Raw genomic sequence first — 25,308 nt, forward strand, 5'->3', positions numbered from 1 at the left:
GCAGGAGAGTGGCAAGAGCTGAAGCTGGCAAGGTTAGCAGTGACTGGCCAGAAGAGACCCTGGAGACTGGATGGCAAGCTAAAGAGCTTGAGTTTATTATTCTGGGAATGATGGGGGAATACTAACATGCTTGAAGGAAGAGGAAGACAGGGTTAACTCTGAAGGCATAGACACCAATTAGCAGACTGTACTATGTCCAGACCAGAAATGATGGCCCAGAATCAGGCCAGCAGCAGTGGAGATAGAGGTGGGGATATATCCATGATATGGAGAAGTGGACAGAGGCAAGAGAGTTTTAGGAAACAGAATGAATGAGCAAGCCTTGATGAGGGAATCAGGATGTAGGGGTGCAGGGGGGTGAGTCTAGGATCTTAGTACCATTCATGGAGATAAGGCAAACCAGAGGTGGTATAGGTTTAGGACAGTGATGACCTTAGTGTTAAATCTTGAGATTCCTATGGGACATCTAAATGTATTGGGCATTCCTTTACAGCTTCTAGGCTTTGTATCTCGCTTAAAAAGGCCTTCCCTATCCCAGTGCTATTAGAAAACTATCATATATTTTCTTCTAATACTTTGTTTTTATATTTAACTTTTTAATCTGTCTGGAATTTACTTTCGTATATGGTGAGAAATAGAAGATCTAACTTTACTTTTTTCCCTAGTGGTCAGCCGCTGTCCTATCACCATTGATTGAACTGTCTACACTTTCCCCACCCTTTTGAAATGATGCCTCTATTATATATACAATTCCCATACGTGAGTCTGTTGGAGCTAGGAAAGAGAATGAACACAAATGATCAAAGAGGCAAAATGGAGTGGGAGACATCAGGGGCAACAGGGTGACAAGTTGCTGACCTTATAAGGCTGCAATGCAGTGTGGCCTAAAGGACGATTCAGACAAACCTGAGGCCTCCTGTCTAAAAAGCTCAGCCTGGTAACACACTTTATTCGTGATCTCCAGGAGCTGGTGAGGAATGGGGCCAGAGCCCATGGAGCAGGGACCAACAAAGACAGGGTGGGGAGAATAGAACTGGGAGCAGGAATCTTGGTAAGGATGAGAGAGCAAGAACCCTGGTGTATTGATATTCTAGAACCTCATTTTGCCACGACATCCTTCGGTTTGGACATCTTGGCAAGCATCATGCCTGGGAGCAAAGGGCTAATGGGGTCAATGCTGGGCCTGCTTGACACAGGACAGTGAGATTAATAAGTCCTCAGCCCCAGATGGGACATACTTATACTAAAAAATTATTTGTTGTTTGCCTGAAATTCAAATTTAATTGGTGTCCTATATTTTTATTTGCTAACTGGGCAACTCTATGCTGGGGGCCAGCATCTCAAGCTACAGCTGGGTACAATTCAGGTTACAACAGCAAATGGTAGTTTAGAAGGAAGATAGGAGCCAAGGCAGTGAATTTAGGACTGAACCAGAAGAGGGCCCCTGAATATCCTTAGATTCTGGGTTCGAATCCAAACTCCATCACTTTAAAACTATGAACTTGAGGGGTGCCTGGATGGCTATTGGTTAAGTGTCCGAGTCTTGGTTTTGGCTCAGGTCATGATCTCACAGTTTGTGGGTTTGAGCCTCCCGTCTGGCTCTGTGCTGACAGTGCAGGGCCTGCTTGGGATTCTCTCTCTCCCCCTCTCTTGCTTGTGCTCTCTCCCCACCTCCCCCCCAATAAATAAATAAACCCCCAAAAAAGTAACTGTGAACTTGAGCAAGTTACCATACTTTTATTTCACCTCTCTGTGTCTTGGTTTCTTCTTTTCTAAAATGGGAACAATAATGATAATTATAGTAACTACGTCCCTCAAAGGGTTGTTGAAAAGATGAAATGAGTTTTTATTTGTGAAGTACTTAAAACAGTGGCTGCGTTAGTGATTATTATTGTGGTTGCTATTCCAATAATACCCAATAATAATGTTATTCCAGCAGTAATACTGATATCCCACAACCCCCTGTTCCTTGTCCCAGACATGGCCCACATAGTCCCCTGGGAGCCCAGACAGGGCTACCTTGGCCCACCCGACACCACTCCCAGATATAGACTCCTCTCCCCACAGACACGGCTCCCATACCTCCCTCTGCTTCCCGCAAGGCAGGGCCCTTATAGCCTCAACTCCAAAGTGACCCCTTCTTCCAGCCCCTCCCTGCTGCCCCCTCCACCCCACCGAGGTGCCTGGAGGTGCCACAGGGCTGATGGTGAAGGATGACGGTGGTTCCACAATAAGGGGAAAAGGCAATTTCATCTTGATTAGCAGGCGATTTCTCTCTCCGTAATAAGCGCGCTCCAAATAATTAGCGTGTTTTACGTAATAATGAAATTACAGAAATGCAGTCCACTTATTCAAACAACTCACCATTACCATATTTTTAAATATTAGACTTAATTAGAGTTTATCACTTCAGAGAAGTATGCGGACCGAAGATGTTTTTAAAAAAATCCTCATAAAGTGTTTATTAAGCGCTGGTAAAGCTGGGATAATGATGTGTTTGGAAATTAAGGCAATCAAACACTTACCGCCGCTCCTGGAGGCCGGGCATGGAAATGAGGCCATTACACGCCCATTACCCGCCAGCTCACAGCCACTTGGGGGGCGGGGAGAGGATGCGCCTGGCCGAGAGGGCATAGTGCCCGGAAACGCTTGTGCCAACATCCCACAACAGCCTGGCCAGTAAGCAGGCATCAAAGCCCTTATGTCACTTACATCACATTTGGCTACTAGGAGCCCAACTCACACTTGGCCAGGCAAATGGACTGGATTGGTCCCAAATGCCAAAGAAGACACCCAAGACCAAATCTTATCCAGACTCCCGGGCCAGGCAGGACCTGTCACCTCCATTCAAACCCTAGTGCAGAGTGGGGACAGGGCCAGCTTGGGTAGCCAAGACAGGTCAGTGGGAGGCAGAGCCTGAGGAAGCTACAGATCCAAAGCAGGTGACCACTCCCAACTATGGGCCACACAGGAAAGGGTAGCTATAGTCCAGGGTCTACGAGGGAGCTAGGGAAATGTGTCAGGAGCCAAAGATACAGAGGAGCAGGGGTCAGGCCCAGGAACACACCTGGGGACAGACCTTCATCAGGGAAAGCAGGCAAGAAGGGTGGTGGGAGAGGGGCTGGTGGCTCTAGGCCCCATTTATCGCAGTGAATAACTAATTCCAGAATTTATAGTGCTGGGTTTTTGTTCTGTGGCCATTTATATCTGCGAGGGGAGGAAATGAAGAGGCAGCACGGACGCCACATCTTTCTGTGTTATTGCTTGTCTGCCATTTGCAAATCATTATTAATTGTGGGCCCTGGTGGCGGGCTGGGTGGGGGCCGGGCTGGGTACATCCACATAGCTCTTCATCAAGGACCCCAGCCGCTGCCCCAGAGAGCCAATTACCCCGCCCTGATTGGGATCAGATAAAGAGGGAATTTTTACAAATTAGGGAATAAATAGAATTTCCACACAGGGCGCGGGCAGGACCTGAGAGGCTGTAATGAAAAACCATCCGTCACCATCAGCGCGGCCTGGGCACGCAGCCCCGGCACTCCCTCCCCTTGTGGGCCCGCCCTAATGCTCAGGGGCCTGGGCGTACAGGTCTAAGGACATCGCTACTCCCCTACCCCGGGCCCAGAAGCAAGGAGAGGACTTCTCTGTTGGGGCGTCTCTACATCCTTTGGGCTGAAGAGGCCTAGGCCCTAGCTCTGACACTGTCCCTACTGCCTCCTCTTCCTTTCCCTGTCTGCCTCTCCCTCTGGATCAAGGAAGAGTCTCAGGTGGTCATGAGACAGGCCAGAGTTGGGGACCACAGGGCAGAGACCACATCCATGCCTCTACAGCTATGGCAGCCCTAGGGCAGAGCCCCAGCCCTGTGGACCACTCACTCTGGGCTCCCATTAGCGCTCCTCCCCTTGGATCATTAAATATGTATATCTTATTACACGCCTTGTTAGAGTATCGAGCTCTATTGACTGATGATAAATCCTGAGCCTCGTCCTGGCCATAAATTTATCTGGAGATGATGAAGACTCAATAATCTAGTCAGGCAGATAATATCATCGGGCCTTAAAAAAGATCATTACATTATATGTCAGAATTAAAAGTGAAATACGCCAGAGTAACAGGGCGGCTGTTCTGGCCATGACAACGGGTGGCCGCCTCCCCCACTCATTCCCAGCCAAGGCCCCATCCAGACAGAGGGGCTGAGAAGCCTCACCCTCCTTCTGACTCTGGAATACTACAGCTGGAAGTGCCAGAGGGTAGTCAGATAACAGCCAAGTGAAGGGGACCTGGATGGGGAGGGGCAAGGAGAAGAGGCAGCTACCGAGAATAGTTGAGCACATCTGCCATTACTGGCAGCCATCTCTGCCCCAACCAAGCTTCCATCTTACCCTGTCCCTAGGGGTCTCCTGAGGGACTATCTTCTGAAGGTCCCTGTGTGGCTTTAATAGGAAGGTGATGGCCTTACCCCTTTCCAGAGTGGCCTGACCAACCAGGGTAGATTTTTTTTTCCAAAATGGGAACACTGGGATACAGAGAGGTTAGGCTATTTGCCAGTATTGCCCCAGGCACCTGTGACCTGGCCCCAGACCTGTGTGCCAGCAGCCTATGTGAAACCTTACTTGTGAGCATGTGCTATCAATCCAGACCCTGGCTACCTCCTTCTCAAGAGACCTGCTTGTCCTAGCCTCTATAACCTGTCATTTGAGAAACTTGCTGCCAGTCTCTTGGTTCTTTGACCTCAGCACTAATGACCATTTCTACTGTATCTTATTTCCACTCATTTCCACAGTTACACCCTCTACCTTTTTAACATCCTCCACTGCTCGTCCTTTGAAATATTAAATTCAAATCTTCCTAGTTACTGGCAATAATACACTTTTCTTTCATCTCACTGGAACCTTGAAACATTAATACCTCTACTCTTTCCAGATAAACCACCCACCTCCTCTCTTCACTTTCTTCCCTACTTTGGACTGCTCACCCAATAGCCATTCCCTTTCTGCCAACCTGGCAGAACTCACTCCTCCCTCACACGACCAGGGTGAATCTTCTGTGTCTGAGCCACTTGTGGAGATCCTATCCCTCTTGCCGGTCATTGGTTTAGGGGTGGCCTTGGGTTCTGGCTACTGAGATGTGAGGGTAAGTTTGCTGAAAGACCTTCAAGGAAAACTTCACTCTTATGAAGAGAAACATGAGGAGGAAATAGTCCTTTATATTCTGCTGGATGTTTTCATGTCTGCCCATAATGTCTGAGACTGCAGAAGCCATCTTCCAACCGTGAGGGGAGTTAGCCTGCGAAGAACATGTTGAAGATAAAAGAACAGAAAAATGGAAAAAATCTGGGTCCTTTATGACATTGCTGAGATGCCGAATTAACTAACCCTAGCATCATCTTATGTCTAAACTTTTGTGAGGTAATAAATCCTATTATTTAAGGTATCTTGCACTGGGTTTTTTCTTGTAGCCAGAAGCATAGTAACTGATATAGAAGGTACAGACAGGAAAGAGAATGATATAACAAATGCACCTTATAACATAAACTTAGCTAAAGGGAGGAGGGAGGGCAAAGGGCAATGAGGGCGCTGTCATTTCAAGCCAGGAAGTTGGTTACTCCTGTTATGCTCTCTTGAAACATATGACCAAATTGTTTCCTGTTATATCTCAAGACACAGGCCATGTTACTACTAAAAAGGCTAAAGAGTCAAGTTTTGATGGGAACCCACGTGAAAACAGAGAGGGGAAGAAAATACAACTTAATGAAGAAAAATTTTTTATGTCTGTGGCTTGCAATCTAAGGTGACTAAAAGTCCTACAGCTCCACAGAGTCATCAGGGGCTCAGACTTCTTTCTGCCCCTTTCAGCATGTTGCTTCCAATTTCTAGGTTATTGTATGGTCCAAAATGGCTGCAGGTGCTCCAAGCATCACATCTACATTTTAGGAAAAAGGAGGAAGGAAACAGCAAGAATAATGTACTTCCTGACTGAGTCACTTCCTCTTAAGTACTGTTCCTGAAGGTCCCACACAACGCTTTTCCTTCTATCTCACTGGCCAGAACTCAGGGACATAACCCTATCTAGCTGTATGAGGAATTAAAAAAATAGCGTTTTAACTGGGTACACACTACTGCCCCTACAAGGGCTCCTCCATTCAGTGAGGAAGGAACACAACGGATATTAGGTATGTACTAAGCAGTTTCTGTCCTAGCAACGTAACCGACACACCTCACGCAGGACCTTGGAGTCCATGGTCCGTCATCTCAATCAATCCTTTCTTTCTCCCTTTTCCTTCCATCACTCTTGCCTGGAAAAAACTCAAACCGCCTTCTCTATGTTTGCACTGGGCTAAATGTGACTAGAGAACACTGCAACCATATAGAGTAGGGACACTCATAAAATCATAGTCCTCAACCTCAACTGGGTATATAAAACTGCCCAGCCGATCTCCTATGTTCCTGATCAGTGTGCATTCTCTTTCTCTCCATTCTCTACTTTCTCCCATTCTCAAGTCCCCCTCCTCTTCCCTCCCCCCACTCCCATCCCTCTCCTGCCTTTGTGCCTTACTTCACAGGAAACACAGGAGGCGCTCTCCTCTCACCTGTTAAGAGAGAGGGTACGTCCCTGCCAGCACTTCTAAAGCCCACCCTCACTCCACCTGGGTTCTCCACTCCCCTTCCTTTTCGGGGGGCCTTATGTGATGAGCAATCCCCTTTCTCTCTGATATAGTCGCTACTGTTTTTCTGCACTGCTTTCTTCACATAAGCATGTAAATATACCAAATCTCTCCCATCTTTAAAATTTTTTTAAGTTTATTCATTTATTTTCAGAGAGACAGAGACAGTAAGAGTGGGGGAGGGGCAGAGAGAGAGGGAGAGAGAGAGAATCCCAAGCAGGCTCTGCACTGGTAGTGCAGAGCCCGATGCGGGGCTTGAATCCATGAAGCCGTGAGATCACGACCTGAGCCGAAACCAAGAGTCGGTTGCGTAACTGACTGAGCCACTCAGGCACCCCAAATCTCTCCCATCTTTAAAAACAACTTTGCCTTAACTCCTTTTTCCACGTGGCTGGTACCCAATCTCTCCTCCTTTTCACAACCAAAGTTTCCAGTTAAGCCTCAAGGTCTCATTACCCAATCTCTCCTCCTTTTCATGGCCAAACTTCCTGGCTAACCAGGTTAACCACCGCTCAAAGTCTTCCTCATTTCCCACCCTGCAAATCTGATTTCCCCACCTGAGTCTTACTGAACCGCTTTCTCTAATGATCCTTACGACCTCACAGGGCTGAAGTCCAATAGCAGCTTTTCAGGTTTCGACTGCCCCTTACTCACACCCTGAAACTCTTCTCCCTTGGCTTTAGCGATAGCACCTTCCCTCTCTATCCAACTCCTCCCGCTTCTCTGTACTCGTCTTTCTTCTGATCATCCCTACAAAGTGGGTGTTAGAGCTGCCACTGGCCCCCTTCTCTTGCCACTTTCTACTCTCAACCTGGGCAAACTTATCCAGCCCTAAGCTTTATCTACCATATATTTCCCAGTGATTTCTAAACCTATATTCCCACTACCACCACTGTGGTCCAGGGTACCACCACCTCTCACCTAGGAGACAGCAGTGCCCCTGCCAATCTCCTCCATGGTGTCCTTCTAAGCCACAAATCTGGTCTTTTCACTCCCTGTCTTAAAACCCTTCAATGATCCTGGAACAGAAAAAGGACAGCATTGGAAACACTGGTGAAATCCAAGTAAGACCTTCAGTTTAGCTAACAGTATGGTGCACATGGTCATCTCCTGGTGCTAGTAATTGTACTGTGATTATGTAAGCTAGTTAACATTAGGGGAAACTAGGTAAGAGATGCACAGAAACTTTCTGTAATGTAAAATTAGTTCAAAGTAAAAAGTTCAAGAGTTCATAATTAAAACAACAACTACCTCCAACAGCAGCACCTTGCAGCTCTCAGGACAGTGTCCCAACTTCTTTATAAAGTTCCAGAGATCTGCCCAGGTTTCCCTCGAAGGCCTCATCTTACCCACTCTCCTGCTCGACCCCCAAGTTCAGGCTCTTTTGCTTCTCAGCTTTTTCACATGCTCTTCCTTTTGTCTGGAAAGCCCCAACCCCTGCTATCATTTCCTGAAGTGCCTTACCTGGGCCCTCATGTTTGTGTTAGGAATCCTTCTATGTGTTTTCACAGCACCCAATGTTCCTCCACTGTGATAGCCTCTGTCACCTCCTGCTAGACCACAAACCCAAGGGCACTAATGTTTCCTGTGCAGAGGCCCTCAGTAAACATGTATTAAGTGGAAGAAAGGGAGAACTGGAAAAAAAAGAGGGAAGCTGGGAGACGAGATCACAGGTGAACGTACTCCAGCCCTGACGTGTCGCCTGAGGCCTAGACATGCCCAGGTCCTGAAAACTAGTCAAGGTCTTTGTTCCCAGCTTCCAAAGTGCTGAGGGCTTCAGCCTCTTCCCCACTGCCACTCCTTCCAAGTATCTTGCTTTCCTTAAGACCTGCTGGGCCAGGAGACTGGCTGGGACCTGAGCTCTCAGCAGTCCAGCCACCAGTCTGTTCAGCAAACCAAGGCATCTGGGGGTGGTAGTAGTGGTGTTGGGGCTCCCCAGTCCTAGCCAATGATGCCCTGGAGAAGGGCCTGGCTGTGCCTGGGGACTCTGCAAGGGGGGCTGTCCTCCCTAAGCCCAGTCCCACCTGGTAAATATTTCATCCTCAAGCTGCTCAGCTAATCCCTATTAATTTCAATACCGCCGCCTTGCCTGGCTCAGCTCCCAATGCATTATTTATCCCCTTTGTTTGTTTGTCGCTAACAGGTGGGCCCCAGCGGAGGCGCTGACTGGGGACAAGCCCACTCCATCACAGTGTGGCTGTGAATTAATCATGAGGACTAATGGGAAGCACCTCGGCTCCAGGCACTGCCCTAGCTGCCTCCCCCTGCCCTGGCACCCAGGGGTGGGCCAGGGCCACCCCAGCTCTACTTAATTCAAAACAACACATTTTATTTACTATCTGCCTACACGAGTCAGACTCAAGGTTACCCTTTGGGGATATAAGCTGAACAAACAGATGTAAATTCCTGCCCTCAGGAAACTTACAATCCAGTTGGGGAGAGAGGTGTTAAACAACTATTTCTTTGGACTGTGAGGAAATGCTGTGCAGGGAGAGTGCTAGGTGTTAGGAAGCTGTGCACAGGGAAGGACCTGACCAAGTCTAGGGGTCAGGGAAGGCTTCCTTGGGGAAGCAAACTTTGAGCTGTGCTCTGAAGGATGAGCAGGAGTTAATCAAGACAAGGGATGGGAATGAGGGGCTCCCAAGGACAAAAAAGCCATGTGGGAAGGCCCTGAGGTGAGAGAAGGAATGGCAGTTTCCAGAAAGTGGGGGAGGACCTTGTGTTGGAGTGCGGGGGCATGAGGAGAATGGCCTGAGAGTGGCCAACAAGGTCCAGCTTGGGATGCTCTTCTCCCTAAATGACCAGCGTTTGTCCTGGTGGATTACCATGGACTCATCCTGAACACTTGATACGCGCACTCACACCACCTCTGCTGACTTGAGCAACATCAGATTTCTTGACCTTCTGCTTGTGGCTCCTGAGAGACGGTCAAGATCATTAATCCTCAATTGCAGAGACTAGGAAACTCAGGTGAGCATTCACCCTGGGGCTTATGAGAAGGCCTGTATGGGCGTCACAGCTCAGGTGTGCCCATGGCAGGACAGGGCTGGATCTGGCCCATTGACTTTGTGTGGGGCCCAGGTACAGGGCTGGGAACACTGACCTGCCTCAGCCACAAGTGCTCACATCACCTCCCTCACCTCTGAAACCCAGCACTGGACTGGGTACCCAGACCTCAGCAAGTATCTTCCGAATGAATGGCTGATCAAAAGTAAACACCCCACCATCCCCCACAAAGATCTTTTTCCCAGACACTCCCTTTAAAACTTTTCCAGAGATTTAAAATAGACTCAGGCTTTATAGTAAGCCTGGGAGGTAGAAGCCATCATCAATCCCATTTTAAAGAGGAAGAGACAGAGGGCTGGGGTGGTGAATGTCTTACCCAGGACCACACAGCCAGGAAGTGATGAGCCCTAACTAGAACAAGGTCATCCTGTTTCCAGGCTCCTGGCTCCATCACATCCATAGGTCTGCCCCTCTGTGGGCATCTCCCCAGGAATCTTCCTTGGTGGCTCCAGGGATCCTAGCTCTCAAGAATGACCTCAAAAGGCACCTTGTTTATGAACCAAGTGTAGCTCTGCCAGGGCAGAGCCCTCACTATGCACATGGTCAGGGTTTGTAATTCTATTCAAAGTGGCCACTTTGAAAATCCATATGTCTCCAGGCTCCCTGTACATCATGGTGTCAAGTCCCGGAGCAGAGGCATCCATCAGCACCTCCCGATGCCATGGTCTGTGTGCCCACATACCTGTTCCCACCCATGTGCCTGTCCTTGGCTCCTGGCTGCTCTGGCGGCACTGCCCCACTCCGTGCAAAGGCTCATGCTGGCCTGCCTGCTTGGCCCAGCCATACCATTACCTTCAGACTAGTCTGGCTAGCTGCTGGGCCCCACCCCAGCCCTAAATGTGTCCTCTGCTCTGCCTGGTTCTCTGCTCTCTTGGAGCCAGGCAGCCAGCACGGAGGCAGCCTCGATAACTCGCTAACGTGCTGCCCATGCTGTTCTTAAAAATTTATGACTGTGCAACATGAAAAATCCGGCTGAGGAGCCGTCATTAGCGGCGCTGCCTCCTTCCCCCACCAGAGCCGCCCTCGTAAATTGAGATTTATGGCTGCAGCAGGCGGGGTGGGGGCGTGTGCAGGCGGTGAGGATGTTGTGGGGGAGACAGGGAGACCGATGGATGAGACAGTGGTGGGGCCAGGGGCTCCCCCCTGCGGCAGCTCCAGTTTATCACAGTCTGCGGTGATACCCACGGAGAGTAAGGTCTGGCCTGGGGTGTCAGCCTGGCACTGATGCTGGAATCCGCTTGGCAGTGTGACTGGAGGGGGAGGGGCCTATCCTGTGCCAATCACTGGCTCCTTCAGGTATAGGACCAGATCCTGAGGTCCAGGTGCCAAGCAAAGGCCTCACAGGAGGATGATTTGAGGAGGGTCATCCTTGCTGGAGTCACAAGACTGGGGCCCCCAGAGCCAGCTTCTCCAACTGTAAGCATGTAGGTTGGGCAATGATTGTGGCATCCCAACCAGAGAACTGGAGGAGAGGTAGGAAGGGAGCAGAAGGGTGCCAGCAGTCTTCCCTTCCCTCTCTTCTCTCTGGTAAGAAGGGCCAGTGGAGAGGACATTAGAGTCGGGAGTGCAAGTACCAGACCCTGTCACAAAGGGTCCCCAGACAGAGGCCAGACTGGGGCTGAAGAGAAAAGGTGATCCCACAAGCCCCCCCACCCCAAACCCCCCGCATATCCCCCCACAGGCCCTCCCTATTACCTCCCTGCTGCCTCCTCCCCTGCTCACTTAGCCCTGTCAGCCAGGCCATTATGAAATTGGGGTTTCATTTACAGACTAATTAAACATTACAGCTTGTTCACAATTACAACGCGGGGATGAGGGAGTAACTAATTACGGAAGAAATGAGCTAACATTTATCTCTGCTCCCACCCTCCCTCTCCCTACTGCCCCCCCCCCCCCCCCCCCCCCCCCCCCCCCCCCCCCATCTGGCTTCCTCCTACTCTCTGGTCAGTACCTACTCTCTAGGCTTATTTTCAGGATGGGGGACTGGAAGGGCTCAGCACCCACCCACCCACCCTGGACACAAAATCCGACTGCTGCTCCCAGACACTCTGGGGAGGGGTGAAGTTCCCAGGGCCCTGATGCAGGAGACAGGGCTTTTGTGCAAGACCTTGGGTGTGACTAAAGTATGGAACCCTGTGATGGTATGTGTGACTATTACATGGGGGGTGGGGGGAACACTCCACTGTGGTGTGTGAGTGTGACAGTTCTGTAAGGCTGTGTGGCTCTCTGTATCTTTACCTTGCAGGGCAAGGTTTTGGTGTGATTGCTGCAGACAACTATTTATGAGACGGGGTATGTGTGTGAATGAACCACACCTTCACCCTCAAGCCCTGGACACAAAAGAAAAGAACTGGGTGGCTGCAGGAGGTGATGGTCAAAGCAGCCCTGGGCCCAAATCTCCACTGCGCAGCCCTACTCATTCCTGCCTCCCAAGCAAGAAAGGGAGCAAGGTTACCCTGTTCTGGGAGCTCGGCTCATCCCTGCCCTCAGGTTGGTCTTGGCTTCTGGCCAGATGCCCCTGGGGCCCAAGAAGCCTCCTGGGGGCCTGGGGTGCCCCCTGTGGGCAGGAGTCCTGGGGTCTGGCTGGCCTGCTGCAGAGTTTAATAATAGTAACAGTGAGAGTAAGCGTTTCCATCCTTCCTGCCTTTGGGCAGAAGAAGAAAGGAAAGAGGAGGGAGAGGAGGGAGTGGAGGGAGCGGGCTGAAGGGAGGCTTTGAGGCCTCAGAACTCACATCAAACGGCCGGATCTGGGCCTAATTGTCTGACCCCTGCCCCTGCCTTCAATCAGCTCTGCGGCTCCCCGCCCGCCCCTCGCCTAACTAGCAGCCATGTTCTCCTCATTAGGACAAGCTCCCCTTGCACACGTGTCCCCGGACATGTCCCTAGCACTCCCAGCTCCCAACCCTGCCTGGTGGGAGGGTACAGTGGGGACCCAGTTTTGGAGGGGCCCCTGGGACAGCTATACCCTCTGCCACCACAGCTGCCTGGACTGAACTGCTCAGCCCCTCTCCTTGAGCTGCAGGGGCCTGGATGCCACATGTGGTGACATATTCCTGGGCTGGCTCAGCCGCTGGGTGCGTTCTGTCCTCTGTGCGTCCTTCTTGCTACAGCCCGACTGTCTGAGACACACTGCTCCTGAGGGTGGATGTGTTTGAACCCTCCCTTTTGGTCTGGTTCAGCCAGGCAGGGGGCCTGGTCTGGGTCAGGGTCTGTGTTGAGAGGCCAGGAGCGGAAGGAACGTGTCTGCCTGCTGTACAAGGGTGGTTCCTTTCAACGGACCCAGGCATGCTGAGGTGTGAGTGGCTGCGGCTGCGGCCACTGCAGTGAAGCAGCAGAGCTTGGTGGTGAAGAGCTCGGACCTTAGAGAGATGTATGTTTAAATTCCAGCTCTCCCACATCCTTCTCTGCAGCCTTGGGTGAATGATAATCTTCTTGAGCTTCAGCTTCCTCACACACAGTAGTGGTGACAGCCCCTGTCTCACAGGGTTTGGGAAGTCAATGAGATAACACATGTAAACTCCTCTGTGCTATACATCTGGCACTCAGCAAATGTGGACAGATGCTGGTGTTGATGGGCAATTCAGACCAAGTTGCCCTCTCCACAGGCCATAGCCCAACTTTGCTCAGGTGGGGTCTGGGGTCTGGGCCCTGGTCAACAGTGTCAAGGACAGAAGGAGCTGTGGGGAAGGCTCCAGAGCCCTGTAGAAGAGGAGAGCAGCTCCCAGGGGCACAGCTAATATCAGGGGCAGAAGCACCTAGGCTGGAGCCTACACTTAGGGGCAGGGATGTTACACAGCAGCTTCAGGTGGCAAGGGCAGGGTCCAGCTGAAAGACTGCCAGGTAGCCTTAGGTCAGCTGAGTGGGTCTGGGGCTGGTCCATGAGGCGGGGCCCATCCCAGGAGTGTTCTGGGTCTGGGAGGAGGAATGCTGTGAACACCACAAGAGTGAAGGCTGTCTGGCTACTCATGGCGCTCATTTTCAGGATACCAGACCTGTATGTGATTGGGGGAGGGGCTGGCCTGGTCTGGGCCCTGACATTGTCTCTCACCTTAAACCAGTGGTAATGACTTGCAAATATTGATGAAAACGCAAACTACAGAGATTGTGTTTTTCGGGGAGTGAAGGTGGGGAGCCGGGATAAGGAGGAAAATAAACTGAAATGAAGTCCAGTTATCTCTCATCTGTGGCTGCTCCTAATCCCCCAGCCCAAAGGAATCCAATGCAGCCCCTTATCTGCCCTGTCAATCACTCCATCACCGCCCAGTGCTTGGTGGGCACCACACACCCTCACACACTCAAGCACATGCTCACACATGCACATACACGCACACACTCACTCCACCGACTCTTGCTCTAACACTCCCGCCCACCCCCAGCCCATTACTCCTCTGAGTAGAAGCAGCCAGCACGCAGGTCCTGCCAGATGGATGCAATTTGCATAATATCAGCAGTGGAGGCTGCAAGATCACCAGGGGTCAGGGCGCTGACATCCCCGCACAGTCTATCTGCAAGTGCTAATTTGGCCGGCATTGATCTGTCTTTCTGATTTCTTTGTCATTTACGTCTGCGATGGTTTGACAGGAGATACAGAGAGAGACAAGGGGAGGCCAGGCCGGGGCCCGGGGCTAGGAAGGTAGGGAAACAAAGATTGTACTTCCCAGTGCATCACACACACAGAACATATACATACATACACCAGAACCTTCCCTCTTCCATCCATCAGTTCACTTGTCCATCCGTCTACCCGTTTTTCCATCTGTGGTTGTTACAGAAGACTAGAGCCTGGTGTCTGGCAAGGACCAATTCCTCAGATGTCCTGGGGGCTCTAGAGGTGTCAGCTCAGGAAGGAAGGAGTGAGTACCCCTCCAGGTAAATACTACCTCCAGGCAGGCCAGTGGAGCCCCTGTCAATGCCTGGAGAGTTATCCCTTCTCATGGCCAACCATGCCCCATCTGCTCACTTTTCTGGCCGTACCAGAAAGAACCAGACAGGAGTGGGGGGTGGGGGTGGGGGTAGTGCCAAGGAAGCACATACTCCAGCTGTCTCTGGCCCCCTCTCTATAAGGCAGCTGTGCTAACTCCTCCTGTCCCAGCCCTGAAGATGGCCAGAGAGGGCGGGTGGGCAGGTGCGTGTGTGTGTGTGTGTGTGTGCGTATGCAGCACCCCTCTCTGCCTCTCTGGGACAGCCAGGGAGAGAGCTACTAGGTCTGCAGGGGACTTATATCAGTACTTCACTACCCTCAGGTTATCCGAAGCCCAGACTGGCCTCTAGCTGATTCTGAAGCCCTCTAGCTCAGCCAGAAAGTCTTAAATTAGATCTAAATGTTACCCACTGAACCCTTGGCCACTGTCCCCACATTCTGCCATGCTGTGGGAGAAGCATTCCGGATAGGGATGGGGACACTGCTTGGGTAGATGTCACGGGGAAAGGGAAAGGGAGGATAAGATCACAACTCTGGAAAGAAAGAGCCCACTGCAGAGAAGTAGACATGGTCACTCTGTCAAGAGAGGCAGAGGGGCTTGAGCCTTCCAAGGGTGAAAGCCCCCTCCCTGCCAGCCACAGTGGCTCTGTCTTGGCCCCACCTCCTTTCCCTTGCTGATGGTAGCAGAGCAGGGTGATCAGAAGGAACTCCCTGCTGGGCAAGAGGGGGGCTGGCGTTTGGTGTGTGCTAATCCCGGGCCTGAGGTCTTCAGAGGGACCTGGGGAACTTCAAGGAGGGGAAGGCAAAGCTGTACTGTAGACGAGCTCATTAGCCAGCACCCCCACCCCCCCACGAGGAGGAGGGCGGGCGGCCCAGGGAGCGTGGCGGCAGAGGCGGCAGAGAAAAGGCTGTCACTGTCCTTTCTTCCTTTTGGTACAAGCGTCTCCCTGAGCCGACGATTCTCCTGCAGTGACACCTCTCACGGGAGCTAATGAGATCCGTGTCACAGAGCTAATGCGCTCTGACTGGACTCTTGATAGACACCCTACTCCTTCAGGGGAGACCACAGGCCAGTACTGCCCTCCTGGGCCAGATCCCTACCTTGCCACCTGCCAGCCCAGCTCTTTTGCCAAACCATGCTGGGCAACAAGCTCCTGAGAGTCCACTTGATGTCTGGCCATCCCTCTTTACCATGAGCCTCACAGGGACCCTCCTCAGGCCCTGAACAGAGGGGCTACGGAACTAGGAAGACAGGACCACCCAGCCAGGCATCAGGGAAGGTCCAGTTATTCTCCCAGCCAGCTGAAACCAGCAATCTGTGGGGCCTCCATATCCCAACAACAGGTGAAATTTTACTGACATTTCCTGTGCAGATTTCCAAAAAGGAAAAAGGGAAGAAAGCCTGGGTCCTGCTGTTAGAGAGATCAAGTATGTAGGGCCTGAACATCACCCCCAACAAACCAGAAGAGAGGTCCAAGGGTGTATTCTGTACATTCACACTAGGAAGGCCAGGCAAGATTCTCAGAAAAGGTGGCCCCTGGAAAATGGGTGGGATTCCCCTGGTCCATGAAGTAGACAGCAAACAAATCAGAGTAAGAACTGTCAGAATCTGAAGGAGGTCAAAAGCCAAGCGTTGCTGGGCTCTGGCTCTGATGGCGACTGTAGCAGGGGTGAAAGGGTGGCAATGTCTCCTTTCCTTTCTTCCTCAGCTGCTGCTACCAAGGCTTTGTCAAGGCCTGTATGTTTTATATTAACTGAGGGAAATGATGGAAGTGAGCTTGTATTCTTCCTCAACATCTCTGTTGAGAGCACAAAGCCCGACACCAAAAAGGTGCTTCCTGGTTCAACACAGTGGTAAGAACACAGACTCTGCACTCAGATGGACCCGGGTTTGAGTCCTGGCTCTCCAATTCAACTGGCTGTGTGACCTCAGGTGAGTCACTTAACTGAGTCTCAGCTTCCTTATCTATAAAATGGGAATGATAATGCCCGTCTTCCATAAAACTGGTGGGAAAATTATATTAATAAAAAGTACCCCCAAATAATGTGAGTCCCCTGTTGACCCTTTCTATGTACATGCAGTCCCTCTTCACCCACAACCCGCTCCACATCACCCTGTTCACCAGGCTCCCAAGGCCAAATCCACCACCCCTGAAGGAAGTATCCATCTCCTGACTAAGAGGCCGTGCTGACAGCCCCCCACACCCTCTTTCTGCCTGGAGCTCTACTGCCTCCATCCCTGAACCTACCTCTCCCTTAGTTGCCAGGGCCAACTGTATCTGTCTTGACGACAGTACCTGTGAGCTCTGTGGGGGGACGGGCACTCTGTCATCTTCACCAATACATCTATCACAGTTCCTGACACATAATAGGTGCAAAGTAAACATACACTGACCTGGTCCTCTACTTCCATTCCCATGGCTACTGCTGGCTCTGAATTAACCATCACCTCCATGTACTTTACTGAACCTTCCCCTCTGCAGTTTCTCCTCGCTAGTCCTCCCTGTACAAACTCTCAGTCTGCTCTAATTGAAGCCCAACTCTGACCAGGTCACTCCTCTGCCAGGAGGCTCTCACAGCTCCTCCTCAAATAGCTCAGCCACAAATATCCATCCCAGTGGGCCCTCTCCCCTCCTACAGCCTACCCCACAGCTCCAGGCCATCTGCGTCACCCTCCAGCATACCTGCCCCTTGCTCTCTCAGGGCCACCACCACTCAGAACTCAGCAGGAGTCCCCACCAGGTAGGTCCAACAAACTCTCCCTACCACACATACCTTAGAAAGAGGCTCAGGAGATCTCTCTAGGGCTAGAGAAAAATTGGTGATTTGCACACAGAGACATTGCGCACCACCCCCCCCCGCCACCAACACAGCACTGTGGGAGAGCCAAACACATCCCAGAGATGACTGAGCTCTGGGTTCTGAGGGACCCTTGCCCAGCATCACCAATGCTGCCCCCCCCCCCCCGGCCACCAATATGCATACCACTCCCCACTCCAGGCTGGCAGCTCCTCACGCAGTTAATTAGCACTATGTCACTGAGGACCAGCCTGAGTGGCCAGTGACAGGAGCTGACCCTTGACCCCAGGGCTGGGAAACAGTCCACATCAAACTCTTACAGCGCGACCCTTTTAGCACGCACAGTAACTCGGGGCACCGCCAGCTGAAGCTCATTAAAGCTGTCTCTTTGGCGCGAGGGCCATTAACCTCACTGCTTAAAACCAACGCCTCCCCTCCCCGCCTCTTCCAGCCCAATTAATGCCCTGCATCCTCCCTCCCCTCCAAGCACCCTCACCCACACCTCAGAGCCAGCTAGGAGCTGGCAGGGCAGCCCTCTACATTCAAAGATACAAAGACCCTGTGCCAGGAACCCCTGGCACCCTAGGGAGGCCCTGGTGTTGTCAGGGCCACAGAAGAGGGGGCTCCTTGAGCACCCACTGTGTGCCAGGCCAGCCACTGCATAAGTCCTTTACACAGACAGCTTTACTGAACCTCTCCAACAGCCCTGAGAGGCACTGGCATTATCCCTTGTCTAAGGGCACAGGGCTCTGGTTGGTAGAGCCAGAACTTCCTTTGGCTCCAAAGCCCTTAGTCCATTGTGACTCATATCTTTGGACTGTCCCCTGTGGCCCACCCAGATGGAAAAACCTTCTTTCCTGAAGAGGGAAGGAACATCTCAGGAGTTGTAATAACAGAGTGGGAAGAAGGAACCTCTTCCTCTCACAAATACACCCTGAAACACATCCACAGAAGCAGGGCAATCCCACTGACCCAGTCCCACTGGTCCCTCCTACCACCCAGACTCCATTATTTGCAGCCCCTCCCTGCCTGGGCCAGCACAAGTCTTCTCACTGATCCTCATTCCCTGGTTCCTCCCTTTCCCATCCCATTGATTCATCTACTCACTTGTTCATTCAGCCCCCCACCCCAAAGAGTTTACTAAGCATCTACTAGGAAATAGTTTGTGCAGCACATACTGCCTCATCAATTCTGAGTAAGAGCTTTGATAGTGCTGTTCTCTCACAAACCTCCTGTCTCCTCAAAACCTCATGAAAGAGCCAACCCTTTAACCTGGCATTCAAGACCTGCTTATTTCCCCATTACTTTTCCAGCTGTACCCTAACCCAAATGTCCCTCCTGCTCCAATCACAGGAAACTACTTGTAGGTGTCTAACTTGTTTTCAACATGCCTTTTTATGCTTTTGTACGTACAGTTACTCCTAAGTAGAAAACCCTTCCCCCATTTTTCTACCTATAAAACTCCTATTCATCCTTCAAGGATCTCCTGACTCAAATGCTTTCTTCTTTAGGAAACTCCCTGCTGGCCTCCCAAGCATATCACCTTGCTAGGTTTGGGGTCTTCTCTAGGTTGTATGGAATAGCTCCTATGGAAGGGAACAGCAGCTGCTGTGGGGCATCCCCAATTCTCTAGGCATGTTGACTGCTTCCTCTTTCCCTCAGGACCCCACAAGAGCCTTGTGGGGTGTCCCAGCAAGAATGATAAGGAGTATCCCTGAAGTCAGTGAGATGTAAATAAAGAAGCAGAAGTCACTTTGGCACCTGAGGACAGGGGAATCCTCCCTTGGGGCAGCCTAAGTGTTCCTATCACATCCCTCAGTACCCTGGGTACCCAGTTCAATCTCTGTCTCCTCCTTGGATATGACCTCCTTGAGGACAAGCACTTCCACTCAGCATGCCCAGCACCCACTAGGCACCAGTGATGTCCGTGGAAAGGATGAAGGGCTAGTCTGTAACAGGTGACTGGGTCCTTTTGGTATACCTTGCCAGTCCCCTCCACCACCATAGCTCCCCAAAGGTACACAGGTTATGATAATGTCATAGCACCTCCCAGGAATACCCCCCCCCACCCCCCGCCACTCCTCCCCACTTGGAACAAAGCCTATGCTTGTCAAATACCCTGCTTGAGGGGTGCCTGGGTGGCTCAGTCAGTTAAGCAGCCGACTTCGGCTCAGGTCATGATCTCGCGGTCCGTGAGTTCGAGCCCCGCGTCGGGCTCTGTGCCGACAGCTCAGAGCCTGAAGCCTGTTTCAGATTCTGTGTCTCCCTCTCTCTGACCCTCCCCCGTTCATGCTCTGTCTCTCTCTGTCTCAAAAATAAATAAACGTTAAAAAAAAATTAAAAAAAAAAATACCCTGCTTGAAAGCATTTGCATGACGTGTGCTCACACACACAAAATCAGATACACAGAAATGAACGGACTTTCTGGTGGATACACACACAGGCTGATGGTTACTTCCATATACAGACACATGCCCTCAGGAAAATGTACAGATATATTGTTACACACACACACACACACACACACACACACACACACACACACCAAACCCATACTGATGTATCAGAAGCAGAGCCTCCAATGCCTAGAACCAGAGTCACTCCAGCTCCTTCCCAGGCAGGAATCCCTCTGAGGGTGCACACATGCTTGGTACCCCAAGTGGCCCCTCCCAACCCAGGCAGCGCTCAATGGAGGCTGCTGCTCCTGCGGGGGAGTCAATACCCTGTGGACGGAGCCATCGGTCAGAAGGACCCCGACTAATTAAAAGCTGGTGAGGTTTAAATAATTCATCTCCTTAACTCCCATTGATCGCCCAGTTTAGTAGCCACAGACTTGAAACAATATTAAACAGTCTCCTCTAGCTCCATGGGGGGTGGGTAAGCTGACATGTGCCCACCCCTCTGAGGACATCACCCACCAGAGATGCAGGAGGGGTCAGGGATATCTCGGCCTGAATCCAAGGACACCTGTGACCCACCCAAAGACCAGATCCCAGTCTCCTCCTAAATAGTGTTTTGAGAGATTTTTTCCAATGGTCTGGTTCCACTCTCCCCTCACTCCACCCTCCTTCCCCACTCCCCCCAGCTATGGAAAGCACCCCGTTAGAGCACAGAATGAGCCAAAGGACCCCTCTGTGTGCCAAGGGACTGGGGCATGCGGGCACGGGACTGACTGAGCTGCCAGGGGTATATGTGGAGGGACTGACCAATGCCGCTGTGGGGCCGGCCTATGTGTTGCAGGCTGAGGCCCTTGTTCATGTCTAGAAGTCCATTCTTGGGCCAGCAGCCCATGGCGAAGCTGTAAGCCTGGAAGACAGGAGGCAAGAATGGTTAACAGAGGCCCTGGTCCCCAATACTTACCACCTCCACCCTCCAGCCGAATCATCCCACTAAGGGCTTACTCTCATCATGTCACTTCATGAGAGTCCCCTCATGGAGGCCCCTTTCCTCCAGGACCCCCACCAGAAAACCCCTTCTTCTTTCAGAGCTCCTTTTGTCCTAGGTATCTCCCATCAGAGACTCCCAACCCCCACTGGGTGCCCCCTTGCCAGGCTCCTCTAGACAGCTCCCATTTACTAAGACCCTCCTTTATCAGGACCATCCTGGGGCACCTGGGTGGCTCAGTCGGTTAAGTGTCCGACTTCAGCTCAGGTCATGATCTCACGGTTTGTGAGTTTGAGCCCCACATCAGGCTCTGTGCTGACAGCTTAGAGCCTGGAGCCTGCTTCAAATTCTGTGTCTCCCTCTCTGTCTGCTCCTCCCCCGCTCACTATCTGTCTCTCTCTCTCCTTCAAAAAAAAAAAAAAAAAAAAACGTTAAAGAAAAAAATTTATCAGGACCATCCTGTCAACAGGGCACCCCCTTCACCAGGCAGCCCTATTAGATTCTGCCTTTCCAGACTACCCAGCACTCTGCTGGGCCCCTCCCCACAGTATTGCTGGTCATAAAGCCTGGTGTCAGAAAGGACCTAGGAGACTAACATATCTAAACTTCACTCTACAGATAGGAACAACACTGAAGTGAGAGGGGGCCAACCACCTGCCCATGGTCTAATTGCTTTAGACTGAGAGGCAGGCCAGGTTATGGAAGGCTAGGTTCCATGTGTGGGCTCAACTGAGGAGGGGTAAGGTCTCAAGCAGCTGTGATGGGAACATATGAAGAGACAGAGAGAGAGTGTGTGTGTGTGTGTGTGACAGAGAGACAGAGAGAGAGAGAGAGAGAGAGAGAGAGAGAGAGAGAGAGACACTGTGTGTGGTTGGGGGAACAGATCTCTGCTGAAGGTCAAGTGCTCACTTATGCATATTCAAAGCGGCCACCCATCGATCTGTACTTAATTGTTTTCCTGGGGTTGGGGAAGGAAGTGCTGGGGGCATCGATCTGCTCAGGCCCCTAGCACTTCATTGCCCCCCTCCGTCCCCTACTCTGAGCCACCTGGCCGCACCAAACTCCGTGGTGGGGGGTGGTACATGGTAGGACAGGGATGGCACTTTTTCTCACAGCCCCTTACAGGCACAACTGACTCGAAGGCACAGATGAGGAAACTGAGGCCCAGAAAGAAGAGACTTACAAGGGTTAGAATGTTATTAAGTGACCCAGTGGGAATTTAATTCCTGCTCAGCCCAACAAGGGGGTACCCACTGGGGGTTGGGAGTCTCTGATGGGAAGCAAAGTCCTGGGCTTCTATCAGAGAGCTGTATAGCTGGATGGCCCTTCAAACATTACCCATCCCTCACCTTTGAAGTCCTGGAACCCTAGACTGCCCTCCTCCCAGGGGAAGAAAGCAAATGGGATGTGGTCATTGGGAATGTAGCTTGGTTGAGTTCCCAGAAGCTAGGTGGTGGGGCCACTGGTGGAATGGAACTAAGGTGACAGCAGCCACAGTCAGACAGGCACTGTAGTGTGCCCACCCATCCCTGGGCCCAGAGGTCCCCATCCCATCACAGACTCCCTCATGGTGAGGAAGGTCCAACATGGGGTCAGGAGGCTGGACAGAGTCGGTGCTAAGGCCAAGGGGCTGGGCAGAGGGCAGGTACCTTTCCTTCTCAGCTGCAGGAACCAAGCTTCAGCCCTGTGGGTGCTTCAACCTCAGCACCCTCCCGAAGCCATTTTCCTTGACATGGAGGTACCAGCCACAACTCAACTTCCCAGTCAACCCTCCCACTTTTTCCCACGCCACAGCTGAACCCACAAATCGGGGGCTGAATGTGAGGCACAAGGACAGGGGAGAGAACGCTGGCTTGGAGCCAGGGCAGAGCCGGGGGAACGCAGGCAGAAGCGAGGGAAAGCAGCCAGTGGGTGGTGCACAGCTGGAAGAGCTGCTGAGCGTGGTCAGGGCCATGGCTGGAGCGCAGTGGGCCAGAGAGCAGTGGCGGGCCGGCTTTCAAGTACTTTAAAATCACTTACAAAGGCCGGATTAAACGATCAGAAATTCCATTTAATAGGACAAATAAAGAAATAACAATCTACCCTATCAGCCTGGAGAAGGCGAGCTGGATGGGTTTTTTTCCCCTCTAAAAAGGAAAAAGGGAAGGAAGGGGGAAAAAAGAAGGATAATGTGTGTTTACTCAAGCAAAGAAAAAAATATTTAAGTGATGTCGGGGAGAAGATTGCAGTAACTAGTGAAGAATAACATCGTCTACTTTGCTGTCAAATCACACCCGAATTTCAGTAATAGATTCTCGGCTGACACTCAATTCAATTCGAAGGTGATCCTGCTTTATCCCAGCCCATCAAATATTAAACACTTGCATTAGCAGGTGCTGCCGCTTCCCGGCTTAAAGCGGCGGGCGGGCAGCGGGCTGCTGAGGCCCCTTTGCTCTGCTCACGGCTTGGGGACAGGGCAGCTCAACGTTATCTGCACGTCATCCCGAGTCTTATCGCAGCTAAGCGGGAAGACCACTTCAGATAACATTAGACGCTTGCCCTGACGCGTCACCGTGATTAGATTATTATTATAATTATGACTCCCCAAGATCTTCCCTAGACTGGGACATGTGGAAGGGGGGCAGTGGGTGGCAGAGCCCAGGAGGGCCGGGCTGGGCCTGGCTGGACCAGGGCAAGCTGGAGCCCAGGCAGGAAAACAGAGGCAGCAGGCAAGGCAGAGGCCCCGGTCCCGCCTGACGGATGCCTTTCAGGAAGGGCAGTCTAGCTTGTCAGAGCGAGGGCGAGATGAATTGGCGTCTCCAGCGTGGCCGCGGGTGTCATGCGCACAGTTTCCTATTCCCAGATAAGGCATGATAACCAATTGCTGCCGTGACATGGCCTCATCCAGTTCTTCCTCAGGGGGGCATGGGCGGGGGGAGGGGGGCAGCACGTGCACATGGGTCTGCCAAGCTCCTAATAAGAGGGATTTAATTTTTACAAATGCTGCTTCCAGCGGGGCCTTCACATACCAGCCAAAGTCCAAAATGATATTAAAAATGGTTAATTAAAACTGCTCTCCTTCAGCCTGGGCTCTCCCCCTGCTGCCCCTGCTGAGAACCCTGGCATGTCTCCCCCAGGCACTACCATACACCCCTGCAGAGCTGAACCTTCAGAAGTGACCACCAGCCTCAAGGAATCCCCACAGGCACAGCACCACAAGCTCCCTCCGGCTCCTACATCTAAGGTACCCCTCAGCCACAGACAACAGACAGAGCCATCCAGAGAACACAGGTCCCACAGCAATCTGTGTTCCTACCAATGTGTGGTCTGGATCCTCACACCTGCTGGCCCTCCATGTCTGTACGCACATGCCCACCACCCCCAGCACTCACTTCTTAAGTCCTTCCCCATCAGATACATAACCATCAAGTGTGCATACCCATACAGGCACCAAACTGCCCCTCAGGTTACTAGGCACATCCTTCCACTCCCGACTCCTTCCAGACATCCTCTGGGAGATTACATCCCTCTATGAATCTGAACAGAGCCTGCCCAGGAACCCAGCTTAGAACAAGGTGACATGGGCTGTGTCTCAGAGATTCTGGCTGAGAAGTCAAGGCTGGGACCTAGGGAACCATTAGAATAGGAGGATCAGGGAGGCTGTCCCCTGTGGTTGCCCACAGGGACAATGGAGACAAGCAGGCCTGTGTGGGGTTGGAGGCAGCTAGGAAAGCTTCCTGGACAGAGTGGTAGTGAAGGGCTGGAGCGGGGGGTGGGGGGTGGGGGTAGGTTTGACAACATTCCAGGCGGGAGACACAGCAAGGACAAAGGAGAAGGGCAGGAGCAAGCTTGGTGAGAGCACAGGCAAGGGCTTGGGTGTGGCTGGGGCAGCCAACAAGGACAGAAAGAGCCATATCTTGAGGTGCTGCTTCCCAGCTCTGTGTTCCAATGGCAACACTGGCATCAATCAAGGGGCCTAATTATCGTCCATCCCCTTTCTCCCGCCTGCATCCTATCCCCACTTCCTCCCTCTTTCCTGCCAGCCTGCAGGGTGTGGAGGTAAAGGACCCAGAAGCTTTCTGACTTTGCTGGGGCAGGAATGTGTCATAAGAGCTCTCACCAACAGCCTATGCCCAAGTCCCTTTCCCACACTGGTTCCAAATTCTTGCGGTGCCACTTCTCCAGCTGCACCTGCCCAGCTGTGGCTTCCTGGCCAAAGAGTGGGGCAGATGGAACGATGACTGAGGAGCCCCTGAGTCTATCCAAAGCAGGTGGAGCTGGGGTGAAAGATGCCGGGTCTACCAAACCACAACATCGCAGCCCTGTGCCAGGAAGGCACACACACTTCCCTTCCCCTGGGCTGCTGTAATTTCCATGCGCGGGGAAGCAGGTGCCGAGCTGCTCCCGGCTGGCTCTCCTCTCTCGCGGCTCTGCCCGCCTTGGCTGCTGCCCCATTAGCTTAGTGGCCAGCCATCTGCGACGGGCCTGCCGCGCA

General features: G+C 51.9%; 1 protein-coding gene across 11 annotated transcripts in view; it reads right to left on the bottom strand.

The window, feature by feature from the left end:
- Positions 1–25,308, bottom strand: part of ERI3 (ERI1 exoribonuclease family member 3) — a 127,942-nt gene that overhangs the window by 5,663 nt on the left and 96,971 nt on the right. For 8 of the 11 annotated variants that reach the window (XM_043574742.1, XM_043574746.1, XM_043574744.1 and 5 more), the window contains one exon: positions 20,657–20,756. The exons of 1 other annotated variant lie outside the window; for it this stretch is intronic. In XM_043574742.1, the coding sequence (XP_043430677.1) occupies positions 20,657–20,756 (100 nt within the window). Of the gene's footprint in view, positions 1–1,717; positions 5,287–7,009; positions 7,684–20,656; positions 20,757–25,308 lie in introns of those variants that run through there. 2 more of the 11 variants (XM_043574739.1, XM_043574737.1) reach the window with 2 other exon arrangements.

Source organism: Prionailurus bengalensis, chromosome C1 (genome assembly GCF_016509475.1).
Source record: "Prionailurus bengalensis isolate Pbe53 chromosome C1, Fcat_Pben_1.1_paternal_pri, whole genome shotgun sequence".
In the NCBI taxonomy this organism is placed as follows: Eukaryota; Metazoa; Chordata; class Mammalia; order Carnivora; family Felidae; genus Prionailurus; species Prionailurus bengalensis.